Genomic DNA, 20,209 nt, shown 5'->3' with positions numbered 1-20,209 from the left:
CGGTTGCCCCTCTTCCAGGCCAGCTCTCTGCTGTGATCAGGAAGTGCAGTGGAGGATGGCCCAAGTGCTTGGGCCCTGCACCCACATGGGAGACCAGGAGAGGCACCTGGCTCCTGGCTTCGGATCAGCGTGGTGCGCGTGGCGGCCACTGGAGGGTGAGCCAACAGTAAAAGGAAGACCTTTCTGTCTCTCTCTCACTGTCCACTCTGCCTCTCAAAAAAAAAAAAAAAAAAAAAAAAAAAAGCCACTGTCTAATTCAACCATCCCAGATAAATATTTAACCAAACTATTATGAAGAATCTTTAAATTAGTCTATTAAACCTCTATGGACAGAAAACACTTTTGAATAAAAAACATAACAAACTAGAAAACATTTTACCCCAAAATCACATAAAAGGAGACACAGATGTTAAACTTCTGAGCCAGCTACTAAAAGCCACCAAACTTCCCTTTGCTCAGTTCACCAGTGCATCCAGATGAGGGGCACAATTCTACTGCTATGGCTTCCTGGCAGTTATTAGAATATCCCCACACCAATCATCTTAAGGAAATAGCCAAGAAGTAAAACATGATTGGAAACCCCTAAAAAGAGAGGTTGTTGCAAACAAGAAAAGAGAAGCAGCAACCAGTTTAAGTAAATGAGAATACTCTAACATTTGTACCTGGTAAGGAACCATAATTTCTTCCAACAGGTATATTTGGCTTTAATCTTTTTAAACTTGCTATTATTTTACAGCAGCACATATTCTGGGAAGGATAAAAAGGAAACATGATATTAATTTCATTTCAGCATGACTTATGACAGTAATTTGAATGTTATAACATGTTTTGTCAGAAGGTAAAATATCCCTTTAAAAAATTCTCATAAAAAAAAATGAGAATCCTTGGGACCGGCGCTGTGGCACAGTGGGTTAAAGCCCTGGCCTGAAGCGCCGGCATCCCATATGGGCGCAGGTTCTAGTCCCGGCTGCTCCTCTTCCAATCCAGCTGTCTACTATGGCCTGGGAAAGCCACAGATGATGGCCCAAGTCCTTGGGCCCCTACAACCATGTGGGAGACCTAGAAGAAGCTCCTGGCTCCTGGCTCCGGATTGGTGCAGCTCCGGCCGTTGCGGCCATCTGAACCAGCGAATGGAAGACCTTTCTCTATATCTGTCTCCCCTTCGCTCTCTGTGTAACTCTGGCTTTCAAATAAATAAAATAAATATTTTTTTTAAAAGAGAATCCCAATTTATACCACATAATAATAAATAATAAGTGACCCTGACTTGTTATTTTGAGCTAACTTTAAAACATTTCTCCTAGACCTCCAGTATTAACAAGCAGTGGGGAGCTAGAAATGCAGGCTCCTCCCAGACAACAGAATCAGACTTGCAGGTAAACCCAGCCCTCCAGGTGATTTCAATAGCTACAAGTGTGAGAACCATGAGCTATGACATGACAGTCAGAAGGGTTACATAAGGCATCTCACTCTGGCTATTTTCTGTAACTGCTACAAGCTTGTAAAGGGCAGGAACTCTAAAACCATAAGCTGTTTTCAGGACTTGCAGCAGTAGTTAACATGTTAGAACCTGAATGCTTCTCAAAAATGTCAGGGTAGGGGGAAGGGGGGTGGGCAGTGGCATTTTAAAATGCTCCCAGGTGTCTCTTAAGCAGTATTATGACTGAGAATCACTGAGTTAGACCTGGTCTGCTTAAGGCCAAATCTACCCTCCTGTCTAGCTGCTTCTTCTACTAATGTTCTCAGGTAGAGATTGAACATTCTTCATCCTTCTTACCCCTACAACACCAACACATATTTAATGGCTGCCATTATATATGGAATTGTTATTTAGGACTGTAATGATTTTGGGCTTCCACTATCTGCTTTTTATGACAATATGGAATCTGTGTCTGTGTGCTCCACATTATTTTTACATTAGTTATCAAGTGGCAACACTACGCTACTATCTTAAGAAAATATTTCAAGAGTAGAGCCTTAAAGCTATTTAAATTTCTACTGCATACTGCATAAAGACCAGCATAAGACTCAGCATATAACCATCACAAGGTGGCTAGCCTGAAAGTGCCAGCAATGAAACACTCAAATTTTGAAAACTATTCCTTGGGCACTTAGTAACACCAAAAATGTAATATAGAAATACAGATTCTTCAAAATGCTACATGCATGATTTTAAAGTAGCAAAGATGAATTTATAGATTAGTGATAAAGTATGCTTCTTATGGGTTACAGGTTCTCAACATTCCCCATTAAGTCACTGTTGAAGATAAACAGAAATAACCTAGACAAATATGAAGGTCATCTTTCACTTAATTGTAGACACATAATAAAGGGCATGGTTTCATTTGAGGATTAATGTCTCCAAAGTATGCTGAAGAGATGACAGTTTCTTACAAAATAATTTAGTGTTTTGAAGGAGATTCGTAAGTCAGACCACAGCTTAGAGACTAAAATAACATTCTTCAAATAAGAGCCAAATATCAGATTGCCCAAGAAGTTGGCTCTGAACAGCTCTGCAAAAGTAAGCCAAAACTTTTATTTATTGCATCAATAACTGTACAATTAGATATTATACTCTGACATTAATTTAAGAGAAGTTTCTTTCACTGGACTCTCAATCTGTAGATACTTAGGAGTATGAATCACGTTTGCACCATTTTCCTCAAAAAAACAAAAAAACCAAACTTGTCACTTTTGTACTCCATGAGACTAGCAGTTAGCATTATCTGTTGTTTTTTAATTAAGATAATTTCTTAATAAATTTAGACAAATTTCTCTCAAGTTAATCTGAAATGAGGGTAACTAAATGTTATGACTAAAATAGGTTTGGCGTCAAAAGCTTATGACATATACGAGGCCTTCTGGGAGTAAAGTAACTGAGGTTACCCAAGTACATTTAATTTATAAGAAAAGCTTACATTCATGTGCAAACTGGATATTTTCTGATGATTCACTGTAAATATCCTAAAGTTCATCAACATCTTGATCTTCTAAATTGTTCTTCTCTGAAAAAATAAATACATAAAATTATAAAACTAAATTTGTATGTCAGTAAGGCATAAAATATGCAAGGTAAAAATACATTGCTTTTAAAAAGTAGGTATAATAGTTCTACCTATCAAATCCTTGACACATTCAGAAAATGAAAATTCTCACTAAATTTGAGAAATATGGTTCTCAGGCTTAAAATGTCCCTTATTTTTCAACACACTTTCATTCTTGAAATGTATAAATACTGTAGAAATAGAACTACACTGAGGCTGGTGTCATGGCATAACAGCATTTCAGCTGCCTGCAATGCTGAAATCCCATATGGACGCAGGTTCGAGTTCTGACTACTCCACTTTCAATCCAGCTTCTTGTTAATGCACCTGGGAAAGCAGCAGAAGATGGCCCAAGTTCTTGGGCCACTGTACCCACGAGGGTGACCTAGATGAAGCTCCTGGCTTCAGTTTTGCCCAGCTTGGCTGTTGTTGCCATTTGGAGAATGAACCAGGAGATGGAAGATCTCTGTCTCTCCCTCTTTGTAACTCTGCTTTCAAATAAATAAATAAATCTTGAAAAAAGAAATAGAATTATGTATAGAAAGGTAAGCATTCACATATTAACTTAGTAATTTGTTACATGCAGTAAAATTTACTGGCTTAAAAGTATATTTTGATTTTCCTATCATAAATATGTAAAAATAAAATCAGGTACAATATATGCAAAATTAAATCCTCTTCTCTCCATGACTACACGAACTAAGTATTTTTATTTTAAGAACATTTACTAAAAACTCACTATGTTCCAAGTACAATATCAAAGATAGTATCAAGCCACTCTGCATGTTATGTAAAAAGCCTTGTTAAAACTATTATTCTCTGGGCACTGGTGTTGTGGCACAGCAGGTCAAGCTGCTGCCTATGATGCCAGCAACCCATTTAGGCACTGATTCGAGTCTCAGCTGCTATAATTCTGATCCAGCTCCCTGGTAATTTGATTGGGAAAAAAGTCTTTGGGTCTCTGTCATCCACATGGAAGCCCCAGATGGAGTTCCAGGCTCCCGGTTCATCCCTGACTGTTTTGGCCATTTGGGGGGTATATATGTGGATGAAAGATATCTCTAACTCTGTGTTTCAAATAAATAAATAAATCCTAAAAAAAAAAAAAAGAAAAAAAAGAAAAAAAAAGAGAGAGAGAGAGAATTATTCTTCCTACATCTGAACCTTTCTGGATATTCATATCAATGACAGAATCATTTACTATCCTTATTTAGGAAGTCATCAAATCCTTTCATTTTATTTCCTAAATATATCTTGAATCCATTTCCTTTTAACCCCTAATCATCTCCCTGTAGTTACTACTGTAAACAGATATTTGTCTTGGTAACTAATGCAATGGATGTTAACAAGGAGTGATTTTGCACCCCTACCCATCTGTCTCCTGCCAAGACATCTGGTAATGATTCTGATCGTCATGACTACAGTGTACTAATGGCATCTAGTAGGTAAAGCCAAGGATGCTGCTGAATATTCTACAATCCAGAGTAGCCCTTCAACACAAAACAATTATCAGGCCCACAATATCAATTGTAGTGACACTGAGGAACGCTGCACCCTAATTATTCTCAAGTTGTGATCTGTGGCCCCTTGAAGGTTCAGCACCAAATTCAAGAAATTGCATTAACCCGTACATACCCTAGAAGACTTCCTCATGCCTCTCTGCAGTCACTAGTACTGCCATGATATAAACACTGTCCAGGGGCCGGCACTGAGATGTAACAGGTTAAGCTGCCACCTGTGATGCCGGTATCCCATATAGGCACCTGTTCGAATCCTGACTACTCCATTTCCAATCCTACTCCCTGCTAATCCCTGGGAAAGTAGCAAATGTTTTTGGGCCCCTATACCCATGTGGGAGACCTGGAAGATGCTCCTGGATCCTGGCTTCGGTCTGGCCCATTTAGGGAGTGAACCAGCAAATAATGGAAGATTCTCTTTGTCTCTACCAATCTCTCTCTCAAATAAAATAAATCTGAAGAAAACAGGGCACTGTCCTGATAAGAGAACAGATTAGTTTTGCTTGTTCATAATTTATATAATTGAAATCAAATGGGGTGAACTCTTGTGTTGGCTGCTTCTCTTTGAGTTATCCTAAATTCCTGTTGTAATTCTTCCAGTTTATGGAAATTTTAATAAGTTGGGAACTTATATTAATATTTATTTGCAATTCCTAAAACCACTCATTTTTTTTCTTCTGAATCTGGGAGAGAAAATAAGTGGTGTTTTCAAGATCAAGCAATGATCACACTTTATATTTATATAAAATGAAGTGGTAAAATGGTTGGCTATATTATTTATTTTACTTTCAGCAGTTATTATGGGATTAAAAAAAAGGACTAAACAAATCAATACCAATAAAAAGCTCACAATAAATGACTTCTTATATACCTGTCAGTAGCCACACTGGGTATCATCACTATTTTGCTGAATTTACTCCAAGTGTACAGATGAGTACTTCAAAAGTTCATGAGAAAATGGAATTAAAAGGTTTTTGGTGGGGAAAAAAGTGAAATCCATGCGTGGTTTTTTTTTCAAAACATGCATTTTTTTGTGAACTTTTGGAAGATTCCCCAAGTACGAGGAATCCAGTCTTTGCATTTGGCAATAGGAAGCATACAAATTACATTACTCTGATCTGGGTGATACTTTAGATTGTAGTTATTAGTACAGATATGGCTATAAGTGATGAGAACTGGGAACTACTTTATAAGTTGATTGTATATGGTCTAAGTATAAAGTTTATGTTAAAGAGAAAGAACAGGTACAGTAATAAGAACTTTGCAAAATGCAAAAGGTATTATGAATGAAGCATTGTTGTATGTGATACAGTGGAAATGGACTGGAATTTTAAAGTTAATCTTTTTTTCACACTGAAGAGTATGTGTTACTCATTTTTCTATAACAACCAGGTTGTTGCATTTTTCCAATAAAAGTTACATGTTCAAGGGAATGGGAAGCTGCTTTATTAAGTCCAGTTGATCTAAATTTAGAGTATCTTTAACAACTGAGTTTTTTTTTTTTTTTTAACAGGCAGAGTTGGACAGTGAGAGAGAGAGACAGAAAGGTCTTCCTTCCGTTGGTTCACCCCCCAAATGGCCGCTACGGCTGGAGCTGCGCTGATCCAAAGCCAGGAGCCGGGTGCTTCCTCCTGGTCTCCCATGCGGGTGCAGGGCCCAAGCACCTGGGCCATCCTCCACTGCCTTCCCGGGCCACAGCAGAGAGCTGGACTGGAAGAGGAGCAACCGGAACTAGAACCTGGCACCCATATGGGATGCTGGCGCCACAGGCGGAGGATTAACCAAGTGAGCCACGGCGCTGGCCCCAACAACTGAGTTTAACAGATAAAAATTAACTTGGCAATCTTTTTTCTTACATTAAGTTAAAGGTAGCCTAGAACTTATTTTCTTTCTTTTTTTTTTTTTTTTGACAGGTAGAGTTATAGACAGTGAGAGAGAGAGACAGAGAGAAAGGTCTTCCTTCCGTTGGTTCACTCCCCAAATAGCCGCTACGGCTGGCGCTGTGCCGATCCAAAGCCAGCAGCCAGGCATTTCTTCCTGGTCTCCCATGTGGGTGCAAGGGCCCAAGCACTTGGGCCATCCTCCATTGCCCTCCTGGGCCACAGCAGAGTGTTGGACTGGAAGTGGAGCAACCGGGACTAGAACCAGGTGACCATATGGGATGCCGGCGCTGCAGGCAGAGGATTAACCAAGTGAGCCACGGCGGCGGCTGCTAGAACTAATTTTCAAAATACAGACTAGCTTATTTGTGCCAGAAATAAATTTTATAATAAAAACAAGCATTTAGATGGCTAAGATGATATATTCAATGTGAAGAGGTGAAAAAAGCAAAAGTGTTATTACGGATTGATATTAGTCAATAATGAATATGTTGCTCCAATTCAAACTTGATACTTTTTTAAAAATATATTTATTTTACTTATCTGAAAGATAGAGTTAGAGATAAAGAGAGTGATCTTCCATCTGCTGGTTTTCTCCCCAGATGGCCATAATGGCCAGAGCTGGGCCAGGAGCCAGGAGCTTCATCTAAGTACTCCCACTTAGGTGTCAGGGGTCTAAGTATTTCTTCTGCTGCTTTCCCAGGCGCTTAGCAGGGAGCTGGATCAGAAGTGGAGTAGCTGGGAGAGCAACAGGCACCCAAATGGAATGTCAGTGTTGCAGGAGACAGCTTAACTGCTGTGCCTAAACGCTGGCGCCAGATACTTTCCTAATAAACATTAGCTGTAACACAACTCTGAAGTAAGGTTCCCAATTTAGAAGTTAACACACAGTAACAAATCCCAATGCAAACAGGCTATTTTAACCGGATGTTTTAGGCTCTCCTTTCCCACATGACTTGATCCTTAGCAACATCTTTACTTGCATACTGAAATACTCTGTGATTTCTTTAAGTGCCCCATGATTCTTATTTTTGTGTTCTACACCTTCCGGGCATGGCAGTCCACTGATTTTTAATAGACCATGAATTCTTTCTGTTTATTTGTATCATTATTTGCTTCCACTGCCTAGATTCTTGCAAAGGTGACAGCTGTCTCACCCTTCAGTGACATTCAGTGCAAATGTCACAAACTGAAAAAGGCAAATAATATCTTAGTACCGTGATGATGAAAATAGCTCTGACCCCTCAAAGGTCTCAGGAATCTTAAAAACTGCTCCAAATCCAAGCACTAACACTTTATTAAGTCTTCCTTATGGTACGATTTTTTGCGGTTATTATAACCAAATCAAGTTCCACACTGTGGGGGCATGAAGGGAACTTTTGTGCCTGTACAGTAAAACGGGCAGTGTTAAACCAATGTACTTTCTTGAAGTGAATTATTCCTTTTGCGGCACTAGAGGGCTGCTCCTCAACGTGCAAGTTCACTCAGCACTTGGTCCACTGCACCAAAGGACCTCAGGAATTACTGGAAGTAGTTCTGAATAGTGTGTGTGTGTGTGTGAATGTATAGTAATTTCTCTGCGTCTCCAACTACACACATTACGGCACAAAGCGCGGCCATCCTCGCCGAAGGATATAAGAAATGTCCAAAACCGAGCGGGCACCAAGGGGGTGGGGCCTGAGGCCGTCGTCCTCCTCCGCGACTAGCTGCATCAGTCACAGGCAGGAAGGTCGGTGGCGCCCAGCAGGGTCACAGGTACTGTGCGGCGCAATACTCACCTGGCATTCGTTCTTATATCCGACGCTGATTTCTTCCCTCTGGACTGCAGCGAATACGTGGCACTGGCCCCACGAAAGTCTGCAAGCTCACTTCTCCGCAAACCACCTCGGCGAAAGCTGGCGAACCTGCCTAAAAAAACCGGAGTCTCACGCGCTCTGCCTCTTCCGGCAGCTACAGTTCCTCACTTCCGGAAGTGCACCGATCAAATGCTGCCTACCAGCAACTTCCTCCATGGTAGGCGAAATGGAGAACAGAAGCACGGAACGTTTGCATCGCGCTTCCTCTTCACTCGGCGGTTAGAGAAAATGAGCATTTCCTGTCACGAACTTCCGGAAGTTGTCTCGTGGGTTTCTGAGCTCTGAAAGTCGGGAACTTCTTCGCACCCAGGAGGCTGCACCTGGCGGTTCTAAGGCCGTCACCATGGTAAGAAGGCTGCCCCGGGCGCTTGGGACGTAGGGCGTCTGAGATAGTTGGGGTGCAGGGCTCGGCTCAGGTACTGGAGGGAAGATGGTTGACTCCGTGGAGTGGGACGTAGAGTCGGGTATTCGCTTTGGAGCAAGACAGATTTCACTATGAAAGTCCTGGATTCGCCACAGTGGTCATCAGTGCCAGCGGCTTGTGATAACGCTTTACTTTAGGCCTTAATCTCGCCACTTCGTTTTACGGAGGAAACTTGCCAAAGACCAGGTGGCTATTGAACTGCCAAGCCGGCCCAAGCGGCCCAAGTGTACCTACCAGATCCCTATCTTCACTGTATGTTTCTGCTCTGACACTTCACGCCCCTTGCTTCTGGTTGCTGCAAAGTCTATGTGGTAGCCATTGAAAACTCCACACCTGTTACCGTTCCTAAGCATTGTTTACTGTGATGGAGTTTGCTTTGCACTGTTTTACTTTGGGAGTCTTAAAAAGTTATTTTAACGTTATTTTACGTTTTACTTGAAAGATAAATAGAGATCTTCCACTGGCTGGTTCATTCCTTAAATGCCTACAGCATTCGGGACTGGATGAGGCTGAAACCAGGAGCCCAGAACTCACCTGAGTCTCCCATGTGGTTGGCCATCACCACTGCCTTTCAGGGTGTCCATTAGCAGAAAGCTGGACTAGAAAACAGAACTGGCACTGGAACCCAGACATTGCCATATGGATGCAGGGTCCCAAGCCACAGCCTAACTGCTGGACCAAATGCCTGCTCTTATTTTTCAGTCTTAAAGTACAGATAGACTCGGCTGTATGTTTTTAAACACAAGGCAGCAAACTCGTTTAAAACGCAAAAAGAACCTCATACATTGCTGGAGTTTGAAATAATACAGGCACTTTGGAAAATTAGAAGTAAACAGATGTCCATGCAGAGACCTACATGAATGATTTATTGCACCGTTATTCCTAATCACCAAAACCTGGACACATCTCAGATATCCATCAGCTGTTCAATGGATAAACACTGTTAAGTTCATATAATGGAATACTTACTCAGTTAAAAAAAAAAAAGTTGAGTAATAGGTACAGGCAGCCAGCCATAGGGGTGAATCCTAAAGGCCTTATCCTAACTGAAAAAAGCCACATGTAAAAGGCAGTGTACTATAGGTTTCACTTACCATCTCATTCTGGGAAACAAAACCAGAGAGACAGATGTCAGGTTGGGAGTAAGAAAAGAGGATTGGCTTCAAAGTGAAACAGAGGGAGTCTTTTTGGGTGATGGAAATATTCTATGTCTTGATTGTGGTTGTTACACAACTGGAGTCACTCAGAACTATACACATACATCTAAAATGGGTAAGTAAATTATAGTTAAGTAAAACTGACTTAATATTTAAAAATAAAAAGTGGGATGTAACAATGGTGTTATTAAAGAAAATATTACCTTATGCTAGGAGAAATAAATAGATCCTGTAATCAATCAGCTTATCCTGTTAGTGGTCCAGTGGGTTTTGGACAAGTCCCTTCAATGAACAGTAACTTTCAGTGACATTATTACACGGGTAAACTCTGATGGTTCATATCATCCAGGATCAGAATTTATTTACATCATGTGAGTAGCTTATTATTAATAGTGCTAGAATCATTTTAAGGGAATTTGTGGATGTTGTATGGTCTTGTCTACTTTATGTGCTGAATAAAAGAAAGGATTTTAGAATATTCTGACAGTACTTTTAAAAATCAAAGTAACATCTCTTAATCTTCATAGCCACAAAATGAATATATTGAATTACACCGTAAACGCTATGGGTACCGTTTGGATTACCATGAGAAAAAGAGAAAAAAGGAAAGTCGGGAGGCTCATGAACGTTCAAAGAAAGCAAAAAAGATGATTGGTCTGAAGGCCAAGCTCTACCATAAGCAGCGCCATGCTGAGAAAATACAGATGAAAAAGACGTAAGTGATCCCATTTATTTGTCATAGCAAGTTAATATCCTTTGAGTAATAACTATTAAAATAGATAATCTTGGCCGGCGCCACGGCTCAATAGGCTAATTCTCCACCTAGTGGCGCCGGCACACTGGGTTCTAGTCCTGGTCGGGGCGCCGGATTCTTTCCCGGTTGCCCCTCTTCCAGGCCAGCTCTCTGCTGTGGCCCGGGAGTGCAGTGGAGGATGGCCCAAGTGCTTGGGCCCTGCACCCCACGGGAGACCAGGAGAAGCACCTGGCTCCTGCCTTCGGATCAGCGCGGTGCACCGGATGCAGCGCGCCAGCCGTGGCGGCCATTGGAGGGTGAACCAACGGCAAAAGGAAGACCTTTCTCTCTGTCTCTCTCTCTCACTATCCACTCTGCCTGTCAAAAAAAAAAAAAAAAAAAAATCTTGATTTTGTTTTTCTTCTTGGTAGTATCAAGATGCATGAGAAGAGAAACACGAAACAAAAGAATGATGAAAAGACTCCCAAGGGAGCAGTGCCTGCCTATCTGCTAGACAGAGAAGGACAGTCCCGAGCTAAAGTACTTTCCAACATGATTAAACAAAAACGCAAAGAGAAGGCGGTAAGCAATGATATTAGTTTTTATTTCTTTGTTAGAGAATTAAAATTGCTTAAATTCAGATTTGAGGTTCTTTGTTTCTTCAGTTTAATTTTAAATATTATTCCCATTATTTAGATGTTAAAGTCTGTACATTTTATAAAAACTTGCATTCTCATCACCATAAGTTTTATAATTTAACTTTTAAAAATTTCTAAGAATGTCACACATCTTCAGTTTTAAGAAAGTTATATAAGAAGAGTGTTATATGTAAACAGTGAATTTCATATTCAGAATTTAATTACTCCCCATACTTCCCACAGTTGTTAATGCTGTGCAGTTGTGAAGAAAAATCCAACTGTTTCTTGGGTTTGCTGCCTTGCAGTGCCCAAATTGATTAAAAACTGGAATAGTGAGAAACTTCTTAAGTGATTTGACTTAAATAAAAATAAGAATTCAGCAGGTTGGTTTTTCCTAAATACCTCTAAATTGTATTTCTATCAGCATGGCTAAATTCTGTTGAAAACAGAGAAGATATGACTTAATATTTATGACTAGATTGATGAATTCAGGTAGAAGAATATCTTTATTTTAAAGCTTATAATCTCCAAATTTATGTTTAAAAATTTACTTCACTTTTTGAGGAACTTTAGCACTCAAAAAAAACTTCTGAAGTTACATTTTTAACCTCCTCTGATTTTGTTGATGATACTTGCCTCCAAGATGATATAAATCATTCTTCTATGTCACCTCACTGAAATACGATAGAACTGTTCCCAGACTGTGAGTTCTGAATTCTTTCTATTGCCTCACACTGATACAGTTTTGTCATAGAATTTGAATTCCAGGAAGGTAAGAAAACCTCTGGAGAGGACGTTGTCCTAGTAAATATAATCTAGAAATCCATGTAAGACAGAAATACAAAGACATTAAGGGAGGCAAGTTTTCCAGTTATTTAACTGGTAGTAAGCACATCTACTACTTCTGGAAGTCACTGCCTCACTACAGGTAGTATTTTTTTTTCTTTTTTTTTTCCCAAAACAAGCATTGAGATTTTTAAGCAAACCATTTATTTAATGTACCCAAAATATATAAACTTAGTTTACTTCTGCCTAATTTGTAGCTTGTGAGGAAACAGTTTAGACTTATAGATAACAGTTGAGCCAAAAATGTGAACAAAGAATCTAATACTGTGTATGACTAAAACATATTTTTGTTGTCATTCTCAATGTTCTTTACTAACAATGTAAGTTATAACTGTGTTCTATTTTTAGGGAAAATGGGAAGTCCCTCTGCCTAAAGTTCGTGCCCAGGGAGAAACAGAAGTATTAAAAGTTATTCGGACAGGGAAAAGAAAAAAGAAGGCATGGAAGAGGATGGTTACCAAAGTCTGCTTTGTTGGAGATGGCTTTACAAGAAAACCACCTAAATATGAAAGATTCATTAGACCAATGGTAAGTTCTTTGCAGGAGTGCAGTGACTGACTAAAGTACATTACAGTTTCCTGAAATTTCCAAAAATGATAGGAAAAACAAAGTGAAAGATGTTTTTATGCTTTTCGTTATTTGTAGTGATTCTTTAGCACTTTTCCCACTGCAGTTGAAAATCTTGTTTTCTGCTTCATAAGAGATTTTAAATTAAAAATAATAGGCATTTTTAATGAATTCTCAATTTTAAAGATTACATATTGGAATCTTCATTTTCCACTCAAAGTCACATTTACTCATTCAGCAATTAGTCTACTTGAATACCTGACTCTGTGCTAGGCATCAAACACTTGTCTTTGAGAACAGTTAGAAAACTTGAATAGGACTGCTTTGTCAAATGCTGGTTCTGATTTAGTAAGGAAAGTATCTTAATGCTTTTGAAAATGTTGACTATACAATCATTTTTTAAAGGGGGCAGTATAAAAGTAGCTTCATTCCTGTTGTAGCCATGATAATAATATGCCCTCAAACTGATCCCACCACTTCTCAGCCCTCCTCCAAAGAGATAATTCAATATTTGTATTTGCAAAATCTTAGACTAAATTACTTTCCCAACTAGATGGTCATCCTGCTTAGAAAAACAGAAGGGGCCAGCACTGTGGTGCTGTGGGTTAAGCCACAGCTTGCAATGCCAAGCATCCCCTATGGGGTGAGTTGAAATTCCTGCTGCTGTGCTTCTAATCCAGTTTCCTGCTCAGTGTGCTAGGAAGAAGCTGAGGGTGGCTCAAGTACTTGGGCCTTTGTCACCCATGTGGGAGATCAGGATGGGGTACCTGGCTCCTGGATTTGGGCTGCCCCAGCTTGGCTGTTAAGCTATTGATTTTTCCTCTCTCCCTGTCACTTTGCCTTTCAGATATCTATTCTTTAGAAAACAAAAATGGGGAAAGCTGATAGTGTTAACCCTACTGTTTACCTGAGTAATTTTTAATGCATATTAGCAAACAGCATGTGTTTTTCTACCCATGGGTTTTTGGAAATGATTAGAAAAATTAAGTATGGAGCATACTACTCATTGTTGTGACCATTTTATATATTGTGTTTGATTTATTAGGGCTTACGTTTTAAGAAGGCCCATGTAACACATCCAGAACTGAAAGCCACCTTCTGTCTGCCAATACTTGGTGTAAAAAAGAATCCATCATCCCCATTATACACAACTCTGGGTGTAATTACTAAAGGTACTGTCATTGAGGTGAATGTGAGCGAGCTGGGCCTTGTGACGCAAGGAGGCAAGGTTATTTGGGGTAAGTAAATATTTGAATATGGGACTATTGCTGTTCTGTAGTCTTAACCAGAATTACTTTTCAAGTTGATAGAAAATATGCAGCGAAAAAAATTTTTAATGTGTAAGAGCTTAGAACTTACTGTAAATCAGGGGCAGGCATTTGATGCAGATGTTAGGATGCCCACAGTCGCTATCAGAGTGCCTGGCTTGAGTCTTAGCTCTGCTTCTGATTCCATCTTCTGCTGATGGGCACCATGAGAGGCAGCAGTAATGGCTCAAGTAGTTATTAGTAAGAAGTTAGATTAAGTTCCCAGCTCCTGGCTTCTGTCTTGCCTTGTGTCAGCCATTAAGTGATCTAGCAGATAGGAGATCTGTCTGCGTGCCTCTCAAATACATAAATAAATAAAAACTTAATGTAAATCTTATGTGAATTTTTAGGAAGAACATTTTTTGTAGAAAAAGTAGTTATGAATATATTCCTTTTTAAAATTTGGCTTACTGGTTGTAATTATGTAAGGTGTTAGATCTTGATGCTTTTTAAATAAAAATTGTTACTAAAAAAATTGGAAGAAAACACAATCAACCATGAGAAGGGAGACACACACCAAACATAACTACAGTCTTTCAGTAATAATTAAAACAAATTCCTCATTGTTCATTTTCTGCTTTTAGTGCCCAGATTTTCCCTAATCTTTGGTCTTTGAGGGGAGGAATACAATCTGTAATTTGGCTCTAAACTTCATGTTGGCTGACCCTAATTTTAAAATAGTTAAGTTGATTTTGAACTCATTTAAAACCTGTTGGCATTTTTCAGTAAAAATTATGTGGGGAATTAGAGGCCTATTAAGAAAATGTCCCAATAGAATGCAGCAGGCTACCATTTGTAAAATCAAAAATTGCATTAAGACTTTAAGCTTGGTCTTGAATTACTTAATTTTGTGAAATCTTTCTCTACAGTTCTATTTCCTAAGAGTGCTAATTAGAAATATTTTAGGCAAAGGTTATATTCTTTAAAATTTTTATTAGATAACATCCCTCCCTTTTCCTTTTTCTCTGTTTTCTTTAGGGAAATATGCCCAGGTTACCAACAATCCTGAAAATGATGGATGCATAAATGCAGTCTTACTTGTTTGATAACAGTAACTCCTAATCATTATTGAAGACTACAAACTAAGTGGGAAAACTGTCTTTACTATGATTTTTCTGAATACTTCCAAATAGCCTTCATGTCTGCAGTCAGCAAGAGAATTATTTTAAGGTGTAAAAAACATTAAAAAGATGCACTTTTACTGACTGTTCTTTATTGGAGTCTGCTTAAGGTTTACATGTTAATAAAATGTGAATAATTAAAGCAAAAAGATGTCCTGCTTCATCATTTATCTGCGTTAATGATTTGGTATTCAGCAATGCAGATTTGTCTTTACTGGAAAAAGCACCAGAATTATTGCAAGCACTTCATAAAGGTCAGTGTGTACTTCAAATGGGAACCTGGGCTAGGAAACTTTGTTATATCTAAGACATTAAGTCTCTTCCATCTCACTTTTCATCATTACATCTAATACATGTAGCATAATACATGTAGCATTAAGAAATGGTAATGTTCAAGTTTATAAAATACTTATACTAAAAAGTACGTAGAAAAGGCACACTGCAGTAAGTAGAAAAAGTTCAAAACTCAAAAGATCTCAACTAGAATTAATCTTTAATTTCTTTGTATAGTAAGGGTATTTAAACTGTTTTTCTCATATTGTATAGTTGGAACTACATTTTCTACTTGAAACATGAAAAAGATGAAAAACATTAAATGCTTTTGTGTTTTTAGCTGTTTTATATATTCTAAATGTAGCGTAATGTATTTTTACCTTCCAAGTGGTACTAAATTTTGATTTAAGTAATTTCAGCTTAGTTTTAAAAGGAAATAGCCTGCACTGATGCCCTGAAATTTATTTGCAGTTACTTAGGTAATACACTTGTAAAAAGTCATGTTTTAGGGTCATAACTTGGTTAGAGCACTTTTGTGATCTGAACTATGAGGCATTAAGCACTAGGGTGTCTGTACTATATTAATCTATAGTCACCACTTGTTTTAAAGTATTTATTTTTTTAAAGTCTGTCTTCAGAGTACATCCAGTGTGATTAACTGTTCCTTTAATAAAAATCATTCCACATCTTAACAAATTCAGTATCTAAGTACATCTTCATGAATGAACTTGGGGACAAATGAAGGGAAAAAATTTTGAAAAACAGACCACAAAACACAAAATATAGGTTTAATTACTACTTTTCACCTTTAAAAAAACTATAAAGAAAACAAATATAAGTACTCAGTAAGATTTGCTATTCTGAATGATGTAACATCTTTTCTTAAGTTCCATAGACATAGAAGTTTTAGAACACAGACATGAAAAGCTAGTTTCCTTGGAAATGATGACCTTGGATAATACAGTCACTTGATGACAGAGCTGAACTTTTCTTACAGTTAAGATTTTAACAAATGACTTTACCATTAATAAAAATTGGCAAAGTGTGAATGACAACTTCTGGAGGTAAAAGAATGAAATTAACTTCAGGTAATCACTGGATACTGCAGAAATGAGGTTTGCTTATTTTTTAGAAGTCAGAACAAAGTAAATGAGTATTTTGTGAGGTACAAGGAAAGCTTTATATAATGTAAGTACGCAAACATAAGCATAACATTTGTAACTAATCACAACCATGAAAGACGATTATACCTGAACACCATATTGCTACTAGTGGACAAAGCAGAATTTGTCTCCAAAGTACTGTTGCACAGATGAGCAATGTTAGTATAAATTCTTATTTACACTGAGATCTGTTTCAGTTTGCTGGTGTACCCGAACCTTAGAAGGTAATTCCAAAGATAAAGTAGAACATAAGAGCAGATACTTAGATATTAGGTAAAGGCTCAATTGTATGCAATGATAAGCCTTCTGGATGTTTTCTAAAGTTACGAAACCGTTTTAGGTAGTATTCTGGTAATCTTCAAAAAGTAAACCATTATATTAGATGTTATTACCATCTCAATGTATGAAAACACCATAAATATAAACACATTTTAGACAGAAGACATCCTAAGTCATGCTGTTTGATTTTATATTAAAAAAAAAAAAACCGCAATAGAACTTCTCACCTTTAAAAGTTGCAGAGGAGCTTTGTAATAAAAATTTAGACTAATTTCTGTGATGCCTAGTAATTGAATAATTTAAACTTGAAAGGAGAACTAAAATTTTTGTAATAACCATCTGCTTTATATTATACAAAGAAATATATATGTATATACACAAAAAGTGAACTCCCTTCATAAACAACTTCTAAACAAATAAGTTCACAAAGAACTATGTAACAATTAGACTTGCTGGCTGAAATCACATTTCAGTCCTTAGTTCTTAAGATTTTCTTCTACTGCCTTAGAAAAACTACAAATATCTAAGTTTATTATTCAGACTATTGAAGGTAATTTTTGTTATAAATTCTTAAGTTACTGAATGTGAAAGGTTCTCCCATCTACCTCACTTCTCCTTTACGCTTTAGCAACCCAAGTAACATTTTCTAACTATCAAGGGATAATATATAAATTTTTTTTGGTATGTTGAAGAAAGTTTTGAAACTGTTGAAAATCCATTTGCTGTTTAAACAGGTTTAACAAGTATAAGCTTATACCATCAGTCTCCAGTGATTTTATATGAATAACTGTTTCCGTGTTGTGAACTCAAACTATATTCATACATGGAGTTGTCAGCTCAATCTTCAGGAAATATCAAAGTACTGTTTTTAAATCTCTTTAAGACATGAAAAATGGAAACATTAAGAACTTCCTGGATCTTAACAGAATCTTTAGTTATTTCCCTAATTGTGATATTAAATAGAAGTTTCTCATAAAATGTATAAAACAGCATGACTGGTAGGTTTTACTCACTAGTTTCAGCCATTCTTTCACCTTATTAGCATTTATTGAGAAAACAAATGGCCAATTTTGAGAATGAAAGAATCTGTCTTACTTCTGACCCAATAACTAAATATAAAGCATGTAAGTGTTCAAGGTGTTACATGAATGGGAGAGTTTACTATTTGGCTTGCATTCAGATTTTAACTAATTAGATCTCTCTAAAATAGTAACATCCCCAAATAAAGTACAACAATATGACATCACCTGACTGAAGACTGAATGAACCTTTAACATCAATCTTCTGTACCTCAGTAATATGAAAGTCATAATGTATTTCACAGAAGGATCAAGAGCAAGCTGTTTTTAAAAACAATCTAGTCTCAAAATATTCATCAACTTAAGTGCAAATTTGTAATACCTCCAAATACCAGGCCTGTTCTGAGATTGTCTTTAGAGTCAACAAATACCCATTTTCATTTTTAATTACCATGCAAAAATTAATAGTCGAGAGCTATTTTTCCCCCAAATTTTTCTACTCAACACGAAGTACACATAACAGGCTAGCTTGCAACCAGTATTCACAGAAAAAACAAGAGTGGGCAAGATCAAAAGGCTAACTTACATCTCCAATTTGACTGAAGGTCTTGTAACTACAGTCTGAGGGCAACTTTACTACTGCCATTTAGGTCTGAAATTGTGGGATTTCGCAGTTCCAAATCTACTGAAATATGGACAGCAAGGGTGTAAGCTAAAAAGACAGGCAGACAGCAGGTCTTCTGACTTGGGGAAATCATCCCAAGAGTTATTTAAGAGAGGTGGATGAAAAGCTGGGGAGGTGGGGGATGGGAATGTAAATAAGATTCTAGAATGACAGCTGTGGCAGAAGTCTGAGGAAGGGAATTTAAGGGAAGTCAATTTGAACCAGCAGTTAAGAAAGAGACTTTATACTTCTGAAAGTACAGATGTTAACTTGAGTGGGCACAACAGTACAGTCTCCAGTTTAACTGACTTATTTCTAACAGGGATCAGATAGCCCAAGTTAAACTGTATCTCTAATATAATATAATATTGGATGTTTACCTGATTAAATGTAAATGCATACTCTTTAAGCTTGTAAGCATCTGTAAAAATGCAGAGAAAAAAAGAGCAAAGAAAGTTTGAATAATCAGTGCCTATATGCCACAATTAAATCCCTAGCAGTACTTTTAATATCAAATGTTATGTGAGAGAAACAAGATTTTGTGTATACCTTTCCACAGGCAGTGAATTTAAGGAAGAAACTGCATGTGTGACTAAAATTACATGGCTAAAACCAAAATATCACCTTCATAAACTTTGACTTAAGTTTCTGATTTTGTGCTCTCATATACTTGAAGTTATATTTATTCTAATTTATTGACACTTATTTTTGTTTAGGCATGCCTACATTTAAAAAAGTCCTGATTATGATATTGAAGATAAAACTCCTAGGACCCTCAGCAAGTTTTACAATTAAAATCCTTAATATAAAGATTTCTGTGACTCTTACAGGTAATGGAAAGCCTATACTTTCAGTTTTTTAGCTTGCATTTTTTGAAACATTAATGGTCAGATGTCCCACCACTAAACAAAATATAATATGATCTGGTTCCCCAAAATTGAAACATGGTTAATAAAAATAAAAAATTGTATTTACACAAAACAGCCTGAAAATTTAAAAGAATGGTGAATTCTAGGTCCTAAAGTGAAGAGAAAAACTGCATCATAAACAAGTTGAAAGTATAACTTTGGAAATTTTTGTCCTGTGCCCCATGCTGCTTATTACCCTATTTTAAAAACAACAATTATGTTACAAAGAAGGGGATTTATCATCTGTACTTCTTCTTCAGGTCAGCTTGGCTTTCTTCTTAGCAGGTCCTTTGTGCCCTTTGGCCTTTCTTCTTAAATTCCGCCTGTCTACCACAGGCACTTCCACCTCTATTTCTTCAGAGCTGCTGTCCACAGCTTTTTCTGCAGATTGTGTAAACTGATCCAGTTGTTCAGAAGATGCTTCAGACTGCTCCTCAGACTGGTTTTTCTGTCCTGCATTCTGTGAAAATGGCACATCTTCAAGTTCTACCTCTATCAGAGAACTCTGGGGAAGAGCAGTAGACGTTTCCTGGGGCTCAGTTACCCCCTCCTCGCCCTGGTCTTCCAACGAGGAAGTGGTATTGGGTGATAAATTCTCAGAGACTGGTTCTTCAGAAAATTCAGGTGTCACAGAGTTTGGAAAACCACTGTCTGATCGTTCTTCATTTGAGAGAGTAGCAACACTGTCTGAACTCCCAAAATGCGCTTTCTTTTTGGGAATGAGGGACAGTTTCTCTTCAGTGTGCCCCTTTTCATCAGATGGGCCTTGGTCTATCAACGTATCTGAGTCAGTTATATGTGGAATCTGAAAAT

At 37.8% G+C, this 20,209-nt stretch overlaps 3 protein-coding genes across 11 annotated transcripts in view; 1 reads left to right on the top strand and 2 right to left on the bottom strand.

Annotated features, from left to right (window-relative positions):
• The window catches only part of GFM2 (GTP dependent ribosome recycling factor mitochondrial 2), a 65,356-nt gene extending 56,935 nt beyond the window's left edge, over nucleotides 1-8,421 (bottom strand). Inside the window, exons 1-3 of one of the 3 annotated variants that reach the window (XM_070056889.1) lie at nucleotides 8,220-8,421; nucleotides 2,919-7,179; nucleotides 663-747 (exon numbers count right to left, since the gene is read on the bottom strand). In XM_070056889.1, coding sequence (XP_069912990.1) covers nucleotides 663-747; nucleotides 2,919-2,981 — 148 coding nt within the window. In that variant the 5' untranslated portion in view covers nucleotides 2,982-7,179; nucleotides 8,220-8,421. The remainder of the gene's footprint in view (nucleotides 1-662; nucleotides 748-2,918; nucleotides 7,180-8,219) is intronic. The other 2 variants (XM_008274542.4, XM_008274543.4) reach the window with 2 other exon arrangements.
• An 84-nt stretch (nucleotides 8,422-8,505) lies between these two features.
• On the top strand, nucleotides 8,506-15,239 carry NSA2 (NSA2 ribosome biogenesis factor). The gene is made up of 6 exons (XM_002721114.5): nucleotides 8,506-8,643; nucleotides 10,406-10,593; nucleotides 11,043-11,193; nucleotides 12,444-12,623; nucleotides 13,708-13,900; nucleotides 14,948-15,239. Exons 1-6 carry the CDS (start codon nucleotides 8,641-8,643, stop codon nucleotides 15,013-15,015), a joined length of 783 nt encoding a protein of 260 aa, XP_002721160.1. The 5' UTR covers nucleotides 8,506-8,640; the 3' UTR covers nucleotides 15,016-15,239.
• Nucleotides 15,240-15,962: 723 nt separating this feature from the next.
• Nucleotides 15,963-20,209, bottom strand: part of FAM169A (family with sequence similarity 169 member A) — an 83,750-nt gene continuing 79,503 nt past the window's right edge. For all 7 annotated transcript variants that reach the window (XM_008274546.4, XM_051833236.2, XM_051833237.2 and 4 more), the window contains one exon: nucleotides 15,963-20,201. In XM_008274546.4, the coding sequence (XP_008272768.1) occupies nucleotides 19,653-20,201 (549 nt within the window). In that variant the 3' untranslated portion in view covers nucleotides 15,963-19,652. The remainder of the gene's footprint in view (nucleotides 20,202-20,209) is intronic.

The sequence above is a fragment of the Oryctolagus cuniculus genome, chromosome 14, assembly GCF_964237555.1.
Source record: "Oryctolagus cuniculus chromosome 14, mOryCun1.1, whole genome shotgun sequence".
In the NCBI taxonomy this organism is placed as follows: Eukaryota; Metazoa; Chordata; class Mammalia; order Lagomorpha; family Leporidae; genus Oryctolagus; species Oryctolagus cuniculus.
The sequence above is the reverse complement of the archived record's forward strand: the minus strand, read 5'-3'. Positions and strand labels throughout refer to the sequence as shown.